An 18,722-nucleotide genomic window follows, 5' to 3' on the forward strand; every position below is an offset into this window, starting at 1 on the left:
CCAAACCTCCTTTTTCTTTCCTAAATTTCCCTTTTTCTTTCCTAAACCCCCTTGTTTTCTCTCTCTTCATTCCCAGCATCACTGTTTTGCATGGAGGTAGCTGTGCTGCTACCCCCCGCCTCAAGCGGACCTGCCCCAACACCAATGGGGCAAATGGTGGGTGCTGGGGAGCAAAGAGTCCCAGAGACATTTAAGGTGGGAAAAGCCCTCCAAGGTCCTTCCAGGAGCTTCAAGTCCAAGCTGTGGTTGATCCCCACCTTGTCCCCAGCCCAGAGCACTGAGTGCTGCGTCCAGGCTTTCCTTGGACACCTCCAGGGATGGGCACTCCAAACCTCTCTGGGGAGCCCCTGCCAAAAAAATGCCCCCATTGGAAATGATGTAACTTTCCTAATTAGTTTTTAATTAATTGTTATAATTACTTGTAAGCAGTGCCCACTTTTAGCCAGCACAATTTAAAACTTCTTCATAGGTTCATAATTCTTTTTTTTGATCATTAAATGATTAAAACCTTTAGTTTGTTAAAGGTAATCCTGACAAACTTCAATAAAGCCAAAGGGATTTGAAGGCTGGACATCTGGGATCTCAAATTTATGGACTGTTAAGGACGCTGGAGTAAGAAGAAGATACAGAGGAGATTGAAGCCTGGAAAGCTGAGGATCCCCAATTGAAAAAGACAAGAAAAGGATGATAAAAGAACTGAAGAATGTGGCCCAGCTTAGCATGAAGAGTGAGAAATCAATAACCAATAGTGGACAGAATGAAGAGCGTTATTAGAACCCATGACCACTGATTTCTTTGTTACAGATGTGTAGATAAATGAAAACATTTTGTATTGATGTGGAGGCTGGAGCTCTGTCAGCCGCACACAAACCCTGGCTGAGTTTAAATAAAGTGATGGCTGACTCGCCAGCACCACAAGAACAGTGGCAGAGAGAATTTTGGAGGATTTTGGTAACTCCCCCACCTCTCTGAGCGCTCCCCCTCTTTCCCTCCCAGTTATTCCCGACCGAATTATTAATTAATAATTAATTATTAATAATTCAGTTATTTAATTTCCCAGCTTTTTCCTCACAGCAAATTCATTTATTAAGGGAATCTCAAGCAACACACGCTGGGGGCAAAGGTGGAGGGAGAAGGAGGAGGAAGAGGAGGAAAAGGATGAAGAAGAGGCCTGGCTAGGGCGTGAAGTGCCACCACTGGAAGGCGAAGGGCCGGCGCTGGACGTTGGTGCCGCAGCGCACCTCGCCCAGGCTGCCGTGGTACGAGGCCACGTCCTCCAGGAAGCGGCAGCGCAGCCCCAGCGGCTCCAGCAGCGCGCGGATCCGCCACTCCACGCAGCACTCGCCGCCCGCCACTGGCCCGAACGGCTTGGGGATGCCCAGGTCCCTGGCCAGCACGATCATGGTGACCTGCAGGTGACACCAGGGGCATAACTGTATCAGAATGGGTGATGCCAAAGGGCTTGGGGATGCCCAGGTCAATCATGGTGACCTGCAGGTGACACCAAGGACATTGGCATCAGAATGGGTGATGCCAAAGGGCTTGGAGATGCCCAGGTCAATCATGGTGACCTGTGGGGTGACACCAAGGGTGCATCGGTATCAGAATGGGTGACACTGAAGGGCTTGGCGATGCCCCGGTTGATCATGGTGACCTGTAGGGTGACACCAAGGGACAGTGGCATTAGAATGGGTGACACTGAAGGGCTTGGGGATGCCCAGGTCAATCATGGTGACCTGCAGGTGACACCAAGGGCACATCGGTATCAGAATGGGTGACACTGAATGGCTTGGCAATGCCCCGGTTGATCATGGTGACCTGTGGGTTGACACCAGAGGATGTTGGCATCATAATGGGTGATGCCAAAGGGCTTGGGGGATGCCCAGGTCCCTGGCCAGGAGGATCATGGTGACCTGCAGGTGACACCAGGGGACAGCGGCATTAGAATGGGTGACACTGAAGGGCTTGGGGATGCCCAGGTTGATCATGGTGACCTGCAGGCTGACACCAGCAGTGTCGGGACAGATAAAGCCAAAGGAAAGACACTGATCACCCTCCTCCACCCTCAGTACCACTTTTTGCAGCTGCCCTCCCTCACGATTCCAAATCCAGCAGAATTCCCCCTTTTTATCATTAAAACATGCGTCACCGCTTGCAATTTCACCACTTTTTTAAAAAAAACCACTGCAAGCACCACAACACCACTAAGCTGTGTTAGACCTATGTTTATCCATGCCTGCCTGGATATATTTGCTTTTGCTAGACAGCTGGGAGGTTTTTCCTTGGGAAAACTTTGGGGAAAACTGTGCCTCTCAGCTTGCAATTTCACTGCTTTGAACGGGTTTTGCCTCAAAACCGCAAAGCCACCGAGCTGTGTTAGACCCGTGTTTATCCCGGAGATATTTCCCTTTTCTAGGCAGCTGATTTTTCTTTTCAGGAAACCTTTGGGGACTCATCCTGGCTGATGGAGCTGCTTTTTGGGGAGTAGCCAAGGGCAGGAACCCCGCCGTACCGAGTTGGGGAAGTAGGGAACAGCTTTTCCCTGCTTCTCCAGCTTGAAGAGGGCCGGCAGGTCGATGATGTCCTCCTCCAGCAAGCCCAGCTCCTTCTTGAGGATATCCCTGTTCCAGTCAATGCAGCGCTGCGGGGGACGGAGCAGAGCAGAGAGGGGCCCAAATTCCACCACTCCCTGCGGGGTTTGTGCCACGCCGGGGCGGTCCCTGCCCGAAATGGGGGCTGTGGCCCGGAGTGCGGGGATTACCTGCACGTACTGGTTCTGCTGCGCCAGGACATCGTTGGACAGCACCTTGTTGATGGTCATGCGCTTGGTGTCTGTCCCCGAGTACCCTAAACAAACAAAACGCCCTCGAAATGAAGCAGCGCTGGCAGGAGCCTGGCTTGAGGTGGGGGATACAGATGGAGAATGCCCAAAAAATAAGCTCCAAAAGCCCCAAATCCCGATTTCCTGAGGCTGGGGTGAAAGCTTGGGAAGCTGACGGGAGGAAATCTCTGCCCGTTGGAAAGAGCATTGGAAAAGTCCTGTCATACATCCTCCTGCCCAGAAATCCGGTGGATTTCTCCAGAGTGTCGCCCTCCATGGGGTCACCCCTGGTCTGGGGGCAGCTGGGCTCCCACCAGAGGAACCCTTGGAGATACAGAGACCTTCTCCCAACCCCGTCAGGGATCAAAACCACAATGAAATGGAAAAAAACTGGTTCTAATCTAAGGCGACACAAGAGCTGCCTGTTGTCCTGCTCCATACCCTTGGAGATATGGAGACCTTCTCCCAACCCTGCCATGGATCAAAACCACAATGAAAGGGAAAAAACCTGGTTCTAATTTAAGGCGACACAAGAGCTGCCCGTTGTCCTGCTCTGTGCTGGAGCTCCATATCCTTGGAGATATGGAGACCTTCTCTGAACCCCGTCAGGGATCAAAACCACAATGAAATGGAAAAAATCCACTTCTAATCTGGACAGGAGAGCTGCCAGTTGTCCTGCTCCTGCTGGAGCTCCATATCCTTGGAGATATGGAGACCTTCTCCCAACCCCATCAGGGATCAAAATCACAATGAAATGGAAAAAATCCTGTTCTAATTGGGACAGGAGAGCTGCCAGTTGTCCTGCTCTGTGCTAGAGCTCCATATCCTTGGAGATATGGAGACATTCTCCGAGCCCCGGTCAGGGATCAAAACCACACTGAAATGGAAAAAATCCTGTTCTAATCGGGACACAAGAGCTGCCAGTTGTCCTGCTCCTTGCTGGAGCTCCATATCCTTGGAGATATGGAGACCTTCTCTGAACCCCGTCAGGGATCAAAACCACAATGAAATGGAAAAAATCCTGTTCTAATCTGGACAGGAGAGCTGCCAGTTGTCCTGCTCCTGCTGGAGCTCCATATCCTTGGAGATATGGAGATATTATCCCAACCCTATCAGGGATCAAAACCACAATGAAATGGAAAAAATCTGCTTCTAATCTGGACAGGAGAGCTGCCAGCTGTCCTGCTCTGTGCTGGAGCTCCATATCCTTGGAGATACGGAGACCTTCTCCCAGCTCGGTCAGGGATCAAAATCACAATGGTGCTAATCTGGGGGCACACAAGAGCTGCCAGTTGTCCTGCTCCGTGCTGGAGCTCCGCTGGCATTTCCAGAGGCTCCATCCCTGGCAGCAAACATCCCCTCTGCGCGGAGGCCCTTATCCCTCCCATCCCACTCGCTTTCCCGAAATAGGCCCGGAGGAGGCTGGGGGCGGCGGGCAGGCATCCCGCTGAAGGACACCCAGCGGGGAAATGTCCCCGCGTGGCCCCGGCTGTGCCACCGAGCGCTGTGCCCTTGCCTTTGAACATGGTGGCTTCTCCCTGTCCCTCCTTCTGCTTCTCGCGGAAGAGCCGGTAGCAGGCGGCCGGGCTGGCCAGCAGCATCCGGAATCGCTGCGGGAACACGGCAGGGTCGGCTGCAGCCCCGCAGCACCCCAGGACTCACTTCTGCAAAAACCCGAGCTGAAACTCCTAAAATTGGGAGTCTTTGCTGTTATCTAGTGCCTCGTTTAACCCGTGGAGGGTTTGTGGGCCTAAATATTCATTTTTTGAGCCATCCAGGTCAAGGCTCGGTTTCCCTGAGGGAAAAATTTATGTGAGAAGCAGCCAAAGCCATGATAGAGTGAAGAGAAATGATCTGAGAACATGTGGGCATAAATATTCCTCTTTTTTTTTTGAGCCATCCTGGTCAAGGCTTGGTTTCCCTGAGGGAAAAATCTGCATCAGAAGCAGGAAAAACCATGATAGAGAGAAATGTTCTGAAAACACGCGGGCATAAATATTCCTTTTGGTTTTTGGAACCATTCTGGTCAAGGCTTGGTTTCCCTGAGGGAAAAACCCATGTCAGAGGCAGGAAAAGCCACAAGAGAGGGAAGAGAAATGTTCTGAAAACCTCTGGGAGATGCTGAGCTGCTGCAAACCCCCAGGAATCTTCAGGCTGGAATTTCTTGGATACCTTTGCAGGCATCTTTTCCCTTCTATTTGCATTCATTAATAGCCCACAAAATCACCTTTTTTTGTGCTCAGATCCCTCATTTTGGGGTGGGGAATAAAACCTAAGAAAACACTGGCTGGGGGTGCCAAAAGAAGGAGCTCTGGGGGTTTCCCAGCAGGATTGGTGTCCTGGAGGAGGAACCCTGGGGCAGCACGGGGGGTCTGGGGGTACCTTTTTGTCGGAGGTGGGGACAAAGTTGACAAACTCGTTGATGTTGCCCACGGCCAGCCAGTCAGAGTAGAGCTCCACGGGGGCCTGGACGCGCTGGGCGTAGAGGAAATCCCGCACCAGCCTGGTCATCCTGCGGCCCGCGGATCTGGGGGAGAATTCCCATCAACATCTGCCTGGATCCTTGGACTGGGGGAGAATTCCCATCAACATCTGCCTGGGTGCTCAGATTGAGGGGATATATCCATCAACATCTGCTGGACACACAGATTGAGGGGACATTCCCATCAACATCTGCTGGACACAGATTGAGGGGACATTCCCATCAACATCTGCTTGGACACTTGGATTGCGGGGTATTCCCATCAACATCTGCCTGGAAACTCGGACTCGGGGGACAGTCCCATCAACATCTGCCTGGATATAAATTGCCTCTGAGGTGGAGGAGCTGGGAGCCCCCACCCTGCTCAGGCAGCATCTGATTGACCCAATTACCCCGATTTTGGTGGTGGTTCAGGGCTCTTGTTGAGGCTCTGCTCCCAAATCCGTGTTTTTCCCATATCTGCGTTTCCCCCTCTCTTACGCGGGGAAGCTGCTGCCGATGAGGATCCTTCCCAAGGGATACTCCTTGCCAGCCACGGACACGGGCGGGCTGACCTCCACATTCCCGAAGGAGTCCAGGCTGGCTGCAGCCTCGAAGAGGGGCTCCTTGTGCACGTAGCCGAAATCGGGGCCCTGGGAAAAAGGAAATGCCCTGAGTCCCCACTGCTGCTGTGGTGTTATCCTCCTGTGGGGTGAGCGAGGGCAGCGACGGCAAGGGGACAGGAAAGGGGACAGGAGAAAGGTCTCGGGATCATGGAGCTGCAGGAATAATTGGGGCAATTATTAGAACAACTGGGAGCAGAGCCCAGGCCTGTAGCCAGGGCCAGATCTCCTCTCATCCCACAGCCAAGGTTTAAATGTCCACATTAAGCCAAGGTTTAAATGCCCACATTAAGCCAGGCCAGATCTCCTCTGTTCTCTCTAGCCAAGGTTTAAATGTCCACATTAAGCCAAGGTTTAATTGCCCACATTAAGCAGGACCAGATCTCCTCTGTTCTCTCACAGCCAAGGTTTAATTGCCCACATTAAGCAGGACCAGATCTCCTCTGTTCTCCCCAGCCAAGGTTCAATTGTCCACATTAAGCAGGACCAGATCTCCTCTGTTCTCCCCAGCCAAGGTTCAATTGTCCACATTAAGCCAAGGTTTAATTGTCCACATTGAGCAGGACCAGATCTCCTCTGTTCTCTCTAGTCAAGGTTTAATTGTCCACATTAAGCCAAGGTTTAAATGTCCACATTGAGCAGGACCAGATCTCCTCTGTTCTCCCCAGCCAAGGTTTAATTGTCCACATTGAGCAGGACCAGATCTTCTCTGTTCTCTCTAGCCAAGGTTTAAATGTCCACATTAAGCCAAGGTTTAATTGTCCACATTGAGCAGGACCAGATCTCCTCTGTTCTCTCTAGCCAAGGTTTAATTGTCCACATTAAGCCAAGGTTTAAATGTCCACATTGAGCAGGACCAGATCTCCTCTGTTCTCCCCAGCCAAGTTTTAAGTGTCTACATTAAGCCAGGCCAGATCTCCTCTGTTGTCTCTAGCCAAGGTTTAAGTGTCCACATTAAGCCAAGGTTTAAGTGTCCACATTAAGCTAATTAAGCAGCCCTGAGCCAAGTTCCTGGCTGGCTCTGGGAGGGAGGTGAACTCCGGCCCCTGAGGGTGACTCTTCCCTGGGCTAAGAGCCACCCCAAGGGCTGCACGGTGCTTAAATCCCACTTAAGGCCTGATTTCCAGGATTTACCATATCTGGGATTGGAGGAGCTGTGCATGCAGGAGTAATTAGTGCTGGGCTCTGTGTGCCAAAGCCGGAGGGAGTGTTAAAAACAGGGCAAAACCGGCAGGGATGGGACCAAAATCCCGCTCTCAGGTTGGAGTCGATGTGGGCCCGGAGTGCACGGCAGCCCGTGGGATGAGATCAGGTGTCCCCGTGAGGTTTGAGTTAAATCCCAGTCACTTATCAGGGCTGGGTTTCCATGGGGATAACCCAAATATACACGTCAGGAAAAGTGAGAGCCGGGGGTGCTTCCACCCAGAAATTCCCTTTTTAAACCCAGGGCGTTTGGAGACCCTGGGGTAGAGGGAGCACAGCTTTCCCTGAGGCTCCCTGTGCGGTTTTGGGGTGCATTTTTGGGGGATGGCCGGGATCAGATCCCTTTTTCTCTGGGTTCTGAGGGAGAGCCTGAGCACCAACCACCTGCTCCTGACTAATTTCAGTTTAATAAAACCACGGAGCCCGCCCGGTTTCAACTGTCAGGGCTCTGGTTCATCCCAGGTTTGCGGGTCACATCCAAGTCCTATCAGTTCCACACTGATTTTGAGGGGATAATTCCCTCCCGTCTCCTTTTTCCCTGGCATGGGCTTCCAGGGGCTCAGGGCTTGACCCGTGCCCGTGGTGTCGGGCTAAGTATTCCTAGCTGGAAAATGAGATTGGAGAGGTCAGGCTGGGGATTAGGGCAGGCTTCAAAGCAGAAATTGGAGGATAATGCGTTAGCGGCTCCCAAGGCTGAAATTGCTGCCCTAAATACGAGGCAGAGCAATTCCTAAAGGGGGCAGATCCGTGTGGCTGCCCGGCGGATTCGCTGGATGAATCCGGGACTGGATGTTCCCCATGCCAGGCATGAGAAACGATGGATTTCAGTGCTCCCCAAAGCCCCCAGCCTTCTCCAAAGGGACAAAAGCTGGGATTTGTCCTCGTCTCCTGTTCCTGCCAGGGCTGAGGCTGCTCCAGCACCCGGCTGGGAATTGGGGACAGCGACTCTGTGGCTGCCTGGGGTGCCCGGCCCTTCCCCAGTGGGGTATCTCCGCCAGCTTTGTTCCATGCTGGGCTCTCCCAAAACACCCCATCCCAGACTTGCCCTGGCCCTTTTCCTCAGCCAAGGAGCCCACAGGGATGTTCCTGGCGCTGGCTGCATCCCCTTCTCCTCCGAAGGAGTAAACTGACCCTCTCCTGCTTCCCTTCCCTCTCCTGCTCGGAAGGTGCCGGATATTCCCAGGCTTGGAGGGGGAAAGGAAAAAGCAGCCTGTCCTGGGGTGCTCGAGGGGCAGAAATCCCATCCCAGAGCTCAGCTGGAGCCTTCCACTCCCAGGGGCGCCGGCTCCTCCTTTCCCCCTGGGTCAGAGGTTGGGCTGAGACTGAAGGAGGCATGAGGGGGTGAGGCTGGAGCTGGGTGGGAGGGAATCTCCATGTGGAACTGTTCTGCTCTCATTTTCCAGGCAATTCCACGCACAGAGCCAAGGGCAAGGGGGATTTGGGAAATGGGAACGTGGGCTGGGAGTGACTGCTGCTCCACAGGGAGCTCCAGGAACGCAGGGAGCCTTCTCTCACCAGCAGCTCCTTGACGGGGAGTTGCTCCATCCCTCTCTCCCGAGGGGAGTCCAGCACCACTGGGAAGCTCTTGTGGGGAGCCTGGGTGTAGCCGAGCTCGATCTCATCCTGAGGAAGGGAGGAAATCCCACCTGGGCCACCGGCAGGGAAGGGTTTTCCCGGTTTTTGGAGCCCCCCTACCTGCATCCAGCGGTCGCCGCGGTTGATGTAGCCGAAGCAAACCTTCAGCTTGCAGCCGGCCTTGGCCACCAGGCTCTGGATCTCCTTGGTGAACAGGTAGTTGTCCTTCATGCTGGAGGAAAGGATGGAAAGGATGGGAATTCCCTGTTCCCAGCCCGGCCCCAGGGCTGGTAGGGCTGGGGAAGCACCGCCTGTACCTGCACACCAAGAGGTTCACCGGGGCCAGGGTGTTGGGAGTCATGATCCACGGTGCCACCCGGAACACCACGGTGTCCGTGAAGATCGGCGAGTGGGGGATGCCCTGAGGGAGCCAAGCAGAAATCAGGGACATTCCCCACACCATTCCCCCCAGACGCCCTCCCCTGAGGCCATGTTTGGCATCGGTTAATGCGACCACCCTCCCATGGTTCTGGCGCCATCCCAATCTGCTGGCTGCAGCCTCCCATGTGCCCCATTCCCAGGAGTTCCCGGAGCTCCTGACCTCGGCCAGTGGCTCCAGGAGGCTGACGCGGATGGACACCAGCCCGGAGAAGGTCTCGTCGGGGAAGCGCAGCCCCTCCACGAAGAAGTGGAGCTCGGCGGCCCCGCCGGGGTAGGGCACGGCGTGGAACAGCTTCCTGCGGCCCAGCACCCGCACGTAGCGCTGCCTGAAGAAGGGATCTGCGGGAAAATGGGAGAGACTCAGGTTTATCGGGATTCCCGCCTGTTTCCTCGGGATTCCTCCCTCTTTCCTCAGGATTCCCGACTGATTCCTTGGGATTCCCGCCTGCTTGTTTCCTAGGGATTCCTGCTTGTTTCCTCAGGATTCCCGCCTGTTTCCTCAGGATTCCTGCCTCTTTCCTCGGGATTCCCACCTGTTTGCTCGGGATTCCTGTCTGTTTGTTTCCTCGGGATTCCTGCCTCTTTTCTCGGGATTCCTGCCTGTTTGTTTCCTCAGGATTCCTGCCTCTTTGCTCAGGATTCCTGCCTGCCTGTTTCCTAGGGATTCCTGCCTGTTTCCTCAGGATTCCTGCCTGTTTGTTTCCTCCAGATTCCAACTTATTTCCTCGGGATTCCCGCCTCTTTGTTTCCTAGGAATTCCTGCCTCTTTCCTTGGGATTCAAGCCTCTTTTCTCAGGATTCCCACCTGTTTGTTTCCCCTGGATTTCAGCTTATTTCCTCGGGATTCCTGCCTCTTTCCTTGGGATTCCCGCCTGTCTGTTTCCTCAGGATTCCTCCCTCTTTCTTTGGAATTCCTGCCTCTTTCCTCGGGATTCCCGCCTGCTTGTTTCCTCGGGATTCCCACCTGTTTGTTTCCTTGGAATTCCTGCCTCTTTCCTCAGGATTCCTGCCTCTTTCCTTGGGATTCAAGCCTCTTTTCTCGGGATTCCCACCTGTTTGTTTCCCCTGGATTTCAGCTTATTTCCTCGGGATTCCTGCCTCTTTCCTTGGAATTCCTGCCTGTTTCCTTGGGATTCCTGCCTGTTTGTTTCCTCGGGCAAGGAACTCCAACACTCCCGCTGCGCCCGAGGAGACAGGGCTGGGTTTCCATGGGGATAACCCGAATATACAGGCCAGGAAAAGTGAGATTTTTTCCTGCTTCCCCTCAGAAATTCCCTTTTTTAAACCCGGGATGTTTGGAGGCGCTGGGATAGAGGGAGCACAGCTTTCCCTGAGGCTCCCCGTGCATTTCTGGGGTGCATTTTTTGGGGGATGGCCGGGATCAGATCCCTCAGATCTGCACCTTGACGCAGGAGTTGAGGGGCTTGGAATTTTGTCACGGACAAGAGGGATGAGGGAAAACGTCTCAGGCTTTCCTTGGGAGGTGTTCTCATGGAGTTTCTGCTCCTCCCCAGGAGGACAATGCCCCAAACTCCCCCTGCACGGAGGGACGAGCCTGAGCTCCACCACGGCACATTCCTGGCTGGGTGAGGGATTTCATTCCCACAAAATAAATCCCGGTGCCACAGTGAGGAATGAGGAGGGGGTGTGCTCTGGAGTGTGCTGCCAGCATGGGTAAAGCAGCTGGGCGACCCCCGGTTTAACAGCCCAGCCCTGCTGGCAATGGGAATGATTCAATTTGCTGAAAACATCCCAATTCGTCTCTCTATTTATCCTTATTTTTAATGGAAATTATTCCATTTTCTGAAAAACCATCCCAATTTATCTCTTTACTCTTTGTTTAACCCACCCGGAGTAAGAAACACTGGGGAAGCAGGAACCAAAAAGAGAAATAATTTAAAAACGGAGAAAAAAAGAAAGAAACCACATGAAGTTTGCAGCAGTGGGCTCTGTTTCCCAGCACTTCCTGAGGTTTATTCTCCCTCTTTTTACCCCAAAACAGAGCCAGCAGCTGGAGCTGCCTGGGCAGGGACGGCCTCACATCCCTGGGCTCTCCTGGGAGCTGGGAAATGGAGCTGAACTCACCCAAGTGGGAGGAAAATGAGCCAAAAGCAGCTTCTCTTTCACCATTTTCGCTTCCCAGCTCCCGCAGCTGAGGATTTCAGTTCTCAGGGAGCCAAACAAACGTTATTTATATTTAAATCTTCCTTTTCTTAAAACCACACTGGGCTGCCTGCTGCCACCCCTTTGCTGTGTGGCTTTGTGTCCCCCTCCCTCTGCTCGTCCATCCCCAGAGTTTTCCACAGAATGGAAAAGAGGGAAAAATGTGGGGAAAATGGGGGAAAGATGGGGAAGGGGTGTTGGTCTGAGGAGCATGGAGAGGACAAGGTCAGAGATGGGAAGGAAAGGGCTTGTGGGGACCTCAAAATCATCAAAGAGGAGGAGGAAAGGGAAGAAAAAGCAGGGGAAAAGGAGGAAAAGGAAGAAGAGGAAAGGAAGGAAGAGGAAGGGGAAGAGGGGAAGAGGAAGAAGGGGAAAAGGAGAAAAGAGAAAGTGGAAAAGGAGAAAAGGAGAAAGTGGAAAAGGAGAGAAGGAGAGAAGGAGAGAAGGAGAGAAGGAGAGAAGGAGAGAAGGAGAGAAGGAGAAAAGGAGAAAAGGAGAGAAGAAGGAGAGAAGGAGAGAAGGAGAGAAGGAGAGAAGGAGAGAAGGAGAGAAGGAGAGAAGGAGAGAAGGAGAAAAGGAGAAAAGGAGAAAAGGAGAAAAGGAGAAAAGGAGAAAAGGAAGATGGGGCAGAGGAGGAAGGGGCAGAAAGGAAGGGGGAGAGAAAGAAGGGGAAGAGGAGAAAGAGGAAGAAGAGGAAAAGGAGAAAGAGGGAAAGGAAGGGGCAGAGGAGGAAGAGGCAGAGCAGGAGGTGAGGAAGGCCTTACTCTGCACATGGAAGACCCCAACTTTGTCGGCGTCACTGACAGAAATGGAGAGGACGATTTCATAGCCCCGGGGCAGGCGCTGGGGCCCCTCTGTCCTCAGCACCATCTGAGCCATGTCCAGCAAATCTGGGGGCGAACGAAGCGAATCGGGCGGGGTTCTCCTTGTTCCCCGCTGGGGTTTGGATCTCCTTCCCGAGACACCTGCTCTTCCCTCGCCACCAGCCCAGGCACGCCGGCAAACCAGAGCCGGTGCCTCGTGGGCTGTGACCCAAACGCCCTTTTCCCGTCCCTTCCCGCTGCCCTCCCCGGCACGGCCGGGCCGTGCCCTCGGAGCGCCGCGTGGGTTGGGTTTTCCAGGAACAGGTGGGTGGATTCCTGGCTGCCGGCCTCACGCCTCACCCCGCGCTCCTCTCACCTGCGTGGAGCATCCCCGGCCCGCGCCGTGCCAGCCCCGGGAGCTCAGCCCTTCCCCGGGCCGGCCGCTGTGCCCTGCCTGGCTCCAGTGGGTTGGCGTGGCGTTAATTCCACAGAAATTCCCACGTGGGAAGCTTGCTCAGCAGCTGGTGGGGAGCAGCTGGGTCCTGGGCTGGGTCTCTCTCAGGAAAGGTCACAGAGAGGGGACAGTGGGGATTTTGGGGACAGGACCGTTACCTTCCCTGTTGAACACCTGCTCGCTGTCGCAGTCGGAGGGTGGGATGAAGGGAAACTCCTTGTCACAGCTCACCAGCAGGATGGCCCCGTGTCCCTCTGGTCCCCAGGCCCAGCTTGCCTAAAGCACCCCTGGGGCTCAGCGGGCTCGGGACCCGCTGAGCCTGTGGATTTTCCGCGGGTGGGGAAAGGCTGGGTACCTTGTTGGGGCTGTTCTTTTCCACCACTCCATCCCGATCCGCGTCCACGTCCAGGGAGATCCCTGTGGGGACAGAGCCGCCTCATCCCCGGGCACGGCGAGGGGATCGGGTGCCAAACCCCCAGAGCCAGCAGACCTGGGTTTGCTGTCCCCATCCCTGCCCTCCTCCAGGCACGAGGGGACAGGGATGGACTCCCAGAGCTCCGGACTCACCAACACCAGTGAGGAACACCCCGGCTTGGTTGATGGGCTTCCCTCCCTCTGCGTAAAAGCTGACGGTGACCTGCAAACCCCAAACCCCGCGTTGGGCCAGGATGTTCTCCCTCCGTGGAGGTCCCGCTGCCGGGATCCCGCTCCTCACCTTGTTGTCATTGACCTCGGAGCTGGCCCGGCTCATGCTGAACCTCAGCACCGTCCCCTCCTCCAGCGGCCACCGCGCGCCGGCGCCGGACACGGCCTCGGGCTCGGCGCGGCCGCGGAACAGCACGTCCACGCTGACGCCCTCCGTGTGCTTCACGCCAAAGGCCACGGCCCCGGCGGGGGCCGCCCTGCCAGAAACACCCGCAATTCTCAGGGATGTGCAGTATTGATAAAGCCTCTGTGTGGCCTTAGCTAGCCTCAGGAGCCCTGTTCCCCTTGAGAACAGAACGCCCGAGTACCCGGCGTAGCTCGGCGTGGCCGCAGGGCTATTGCCAGCAAGCATAGGTGATTGTCAGCTCCAGTGAGATTCAGCTCAGGATTTCAGCTTGCTTGCTTGGCAGGGTTAGCCCAGGGCAAGAGGCACAGCGGATGAGAGAGAGGAGAAGAGGCGACGGAGGTTCCGCAGAGATGTCTTTATTGATGCGAAGGGGTCCTGGTCAGCGCTTATTCTAACAAGTGGGTTAAAATGTGCCCTTTTTATAGTATTTAGGAGGATTGAGTTTTGAACCAATGGCAAAGGGTTAAAGTCCTAACCGATAGGGTTACAGGGATATGCTCTAGGGTGGGGGTCAGGAAGTCAGGAAGTAAAATGCTGACTCAAATCCTCCAAGGAGCCTTGCTTGTGTCCATAGGGACTGCTACAGCGCAGCAGTTCCCACCGGGATTCACTCCACTGCCCTGAGCGCGGCCAAGACCGGGCACGCCGGCGTCTCCACGCTCACCGCGGGCACCTTCCTGCCCTGCTCCTGCCTGGGAACTGGAATTTAGCCGGGTTTAGGCCCGGCTTAGCCCCGTGAGGGTTTGCAGCCATCGCTGTGGATAAGGATCTGTAATAATCCCGACCAACCGCGGTTCTCACTTCCATGGAGAAATCCCGGTTCATTTTCCAGCATGGGTGTTTAACAGCTCCTCAAAACACCACGGCCATCCCCCGAGAGGCTTTTCCATGGGAAACTCTCATTTTTGGGGGATTTTATCCAGCCCCAAAGCTGCCAGTGCTGCCCTGCTCCCAGTCCGACGTGCCCTTGCTCTTCCCCTCTCCTTTTCCCGAATTTCCCTGCCTTTCCAGGTTATTATTTCTGGGCTCTTTGCCCCGACACCCAAGCCCTCGCGTTGATCAGGTTTCTCGGATGCCACCGGTCCCACCAAACCCGCAGCCTTGGCGAGGGGGGGAGGAAATCCGAGCGCTCCTTTGCTCCCGCCTGGGTGTTCCTTAAATCCTTCAATTGCTTTTAATTACACACGGAAAAACTGGTTTGGTTTCCTGGTTTCTTGGATCTGGGGATCCCGCTGGGAAGGGATTTGGCCTGGAGAGGCGCCAGGGGAGCTGGAGCTGCGCTGCTTGGCTTGAATATCGAGGCTGGGATTTGCAGCAGCAGCAACCAGAATTGAGCCTGGAATGAGCTTTTCACCTTCTTTTTCCCTTGGAGGGAACGATTATCCCAAAGTTCAGTGCTGGGTTTGTTTTAGGGAAGCGGGGTTGGCGCTGTGGGGATTTCCCACTTTCCCAAGGTTTGGGTTAAGAGGTTTTGTGTTCTTCCCTTACTTTGCAGTCCCTCCCCGGGGCTCCTGCTCGTCCCTCTGCTCTCCTCACCTCCCTGGCGTGCCCCTGGATCTGATGAGCCCAGCGGGTCAGACCCACCCCGGGCTGGGGTAGATACAGCGGCGTTCAAAGCTTTCCAGGGATTCGTGCAGCTCTGCAAAGCCCAGGGAGGGTTTTGCCCACAAATTGCATCAAAACGGTGTCAGGGCTGTGGGGTTTGGGGAAGCAGAAGGGAAAACGAAGAGCAGGGATTCCCAGAGGGATAAACAGCAGGGAAAGGTGAGGAGGAAGGTGAAGGTGGAGGAGGAGAGGAAGGTTTGGGGGTACCACTCATCTATGGACATCAGTGTGGCTACCCAGAAGCTGTGGGGTTTGGGACAGCAGGAGGAAAAAGGAGGAGCAGGGATTCCCAGAGGGATAAACAGGGGGAAAAGCAAGGAGAAAGGTGGAGGAGGAAAGGAAATTTTGGGGATCCCTCTACCTATGGACATTGGTGTGCATGTGGCCGCCCAGCAGCTGTGGGGTTTGGGAAAGCAGGAGGAAAAAGGAGGAGCAGGGATTTGCAGAAGGAAAAACGAGGAGCAGGGATTCCCAGAGGGAAGAACAGGGTTGAAAGGTGAGCAGAAAGGTGGAGGAGGAGGAGGAGGAGGAGAGGAGGTTCTATGGGGGTCCCTCTCACCATGGACATCGGTGGGGATGCGGCCACCCAGCAGCTCTGGGGCTTGGGAAAGAGGAGGAGAAACGAGGAGCAGGGATTTGTAGGAGGGAAAACGAGGAGCAGGGATTTGCAGCAGGAAAAGCAGGGGGGAAGGTGGAGCAGGAGGAGGAGGAGGAGGAGGAAGGGAAGTTTTGGGGTCCCTCTCACCCGAAGACGTCGGCGCGGATGTGGCCGCCCAGCACGCACAGGGCCTCGATGCGGTTCCCGTGCTGCAGCCGCAGCGTGCGCGGCTCCCCCGGCATCTCCCCGGCCATGGGCACCGGCACCGGCCCCGCGAGCTGCCCCGGGAGCTGCCCTGCGGAGCGCCCCGGCCGCTGCTGCTCCTTGCCCCGGCGCGGCCGCCCTCCTCCTCCTCCTGGCGGGGCTGGGATGGCAATGGGAGCGAGGGGGCGGCTGGGCTGGACCTGTGAGACCTCTGAAAGTGATCCGGGGGAGGGAGGGACGGACAGCGGGGGATGGACAGAGATGGACAGGGATGGGTGGACAGAGATGGATAGGGAGGGAGGGATGCACAGAGATGGATGGGGAGGGAGGGATGGACAGAGATGGGCAGAGTTGGGCAGGGATGGATGGACAGAGATGGGCAGGGAGGGAGGGATGGACAGGGTGGGAGGGCAGAGATGGACAGAGATGGACAGCGAGGGATGGACAGCGAGGGAGGGAGGGCAGCTGGCCCCAGCCCTGGGCAAGGAGCTCCCCCAGCTGTCCCCAGCTCCGGGTTCACCTCCCTGACCCCAGCCTGGCATCCCCAACGCGGATTTGCGGCATTTTAGGACCTGGCCGCATCCCTGGGGTGCGCTTCACCCTCTCCTTCTGCTCTCTAGGGAAAATCCCTGCCTGCTCCCGCTTTCCCAGCCCTGAGGCAAGAGCAGAACTCTCCTTTTTTTTTTTTTTTTTTTCCCTGCTCATTTTCAAAGGGAAGCTGGGGAGCAGTGGCTGCTGAAGGGAGTTCGGAGCTGGTTTTGTCCCCCCGGGCCGCTCCGGAGCGCGTCAGGAGCGGTTCCCGCCCACGCGGGGTTTGCATCGTTTATGAACACCCAGCTAAATATTCATTTTCCAGCCCAAAATGCTGCCCCAGATTCTGGAAGCCACAAGCAATTAGCGAGCAGCAGCAGAGCTCAGGAGGATGTTCCTTCTTTCCATCCCTCTCGGGCTTCCCTTTCCCAGCCCCGGCTTCCCTCCGTGGCGATGGAAGTCCTTGGGATTTATAGGGATCATCCCCACGCTGCCATTCCCCCATGGAAAAACGGAGAATGGGGTGGGATTTAAAGCCCTTCCAGCCCAAATCTTTCTGCTGGGATTTTGCTGGGGAATATCCTGGATGGATATCCAAGCCGGGAGGGAATCTGATCCACATTGAGATAATTTCCATTGGAATAATCTCATTGGAATTGGGATCACTTCCACTGGAATTGAGGGGTGGAAAGGGCTGGGGGATGGATAATCCTGGATTTTTTAGGGATCATCGTCCCCCTGGAATCCCCCCATGGAAAGAGGGGGAATGGGGTGGGATTTAAAGCCCTTCCAGCCCAAATAATTCTGGGATTGTGCTGGGGAATATCCTGGATGGATATTCAGGCCAGGAACTGGGACATTCAGGGCTAGCTCCACGTGGGAATCTGATCCAAATTGAGATGATTTCCATTGGAATTGGGATAATCTCTTTGAAATTGGGATAATTTCCATTGGAATTGGGATAATTTCCACTGGAATTGGGATCATTTCCACTGGAATTGGGATCATTTCCATTGGAATTGAGGGGTGGAAAGGGCTGGGGGATGGATAATCCTGGATTTTTTAGGGATCATCGTCCCCCTGGAATCCCCCCATGGAAAGAGGGGGAATGGGGTGGGATTTAAAGCCCTTCCAACCCAAATATTTCTGGGATTGTGCTGGGGAATATCCCGGATGAGCATCCGGGCCAGGAGCTGGAAAGTTCAGGGCTGGCAAAACAGGGAATCTGAGTTAATCGGGACCATTTCCACTGGATTCGGGATCATTTCATTGGAAATCGGTTTTTCCATGGATCTGTCCCGCGGCCGTGCCGGGGCCCGGAGGGATCCCGGGTTATCCCTGGATCTGTCTCGCGGTTTCCCGGTGAATCCGAGCCGCTCCAAGGATTCCTGGGGGTTTTTAACGCCCAGACCAGATCGGGACCTGCCCTGCCCGAGCCTCCCTCTGCCCGCCCGAATTCCCAGGAGCTGGGAGCAGATCCCAGCCTGGAGCTTGGGAGCAGCCCCCGCGCTCCATTCCCGAGGTTTTCCCGGAGCTGGAACTCGGCGATTTGCTCTCTCCGTGTGCCCGCTCGGGGCGGCGGGGGTCGTTCCGGCTCCGCGCTGCAGGCTCGGAATTCCGGGGGTGGGAGGGCAATGCTCCCCCGAGCGCTCCGGGCTGACCTTTCGCCTTCGGGAGGTGCCAACAGGTGCCCGTGCCCGGCCGGGCCCTGCCCGCTCCTGCCCGGGATCCGGGAACTGGGGATGGAGGCGCTGGGGCAGGGCTGGGGCTGAGCGGGAGATGTGTGGGGCAGGGCGGGCGATGTGTGGGGCAGAGCCGGGGCAGAACGGGAGATGTGTGGGGCAGGGCTGGGGCAGAGGGGACGATGTGTGGGGCAGGGCGGGCGATGTGTGGGGCCGGGCTGGGACAGAACAGGAGATGTGTGGGGCAGGGCAGGCGATGTGTGGGGCAGGGCTGGGACATACGGGAGATGTGTGGGGCAGGGCTGGGGCAGAGCTGGGGCCCGGCTCCAGCCGCAGGGCAAATCGCTGTTCAGCTTTTCCGGGACGCTTCGCTCTGGGATCAGCAGCTCCGGAGCCTCCCTGCGGGCAGCCGCCTTTCTTTGGGGCAGAGGAAGGGACGGAGCGGGTTTTGGGGGTGCTTGGGCAGTCCGGGTGTTTTCCACGCTCCACACCAACACAAATTCTGGGGTTTCTCAGAATTTTTTCCCGCCCCGAATCTGCCTGCCGCTCTTTTTCCCTGGATCCCAGGTGGGATGGGGGATGCGAGTCTTCCCTACCTGCCTGGGATGCTTCAGCCAAAAAAACCCCTAAAGACACCCTAAAAAAATCTAAAAAAATCTAAAGAAACCCTTGAGGTGCCCCAAGCGCTGCCGAGCCCGGCGGGGTTTGATAACTGGTTCGATGTCT

The 18,722-nt window shown here is 55.6% G+C and overlaps 1 protein-coding gene across 1 annotated transcript; it reads right to left on the reverse strand.

Moving 5' to 3' along the window:
* Positions 1-1,175: 1,175 nt before the first annotated feature.
* Positions 1,176-15,833, reverse strand: LOC115912221 (protein-arginine deiminase type-2-like). Its single transcript, XM_030963668.1, has 16 exons — positions 15,727-15,833; positions 13,260-13,446; positions 13,112-13,181; positions 12,900-12,961; positions 12,703-12,820; positions 12,052-12,177; positions 9,285-9,463; positions 9,001-9,104; positions 8,804-8,915; positions 8,624-8,731; positions 5,784-5,935; positions 5,204-5,348; positions 4,338-4,431; positions 2,762-2,847; positions 2,513-2,641; positions 1,176-1,409 (listed from the first exon to the last, which is right to left on the reverse strand). Exons 1-16 carry the CDS (start codon positions 15,831-15,833, stop codon positions 1,176-1,178), a joined length of 2,013 nt encoding a protein of 670 aa, XP_030819528.1.
* Positions 15,834-18,722: the final 2,889 nt, after the last annotated feature.

Source organism: Camarhynchus parvulus, chromosome 21 (assembly GCF_901933205.1).
Source record: "Camarhynchus parvulus chromosome 21, STF_HiC, whole genome shotgun sequence".
NCBI lineage: Eukaryota > Metazoa > Chordata > Aves > Passeriformes > Thraupidae > Camarhynchus > Camarhynchus parvulus.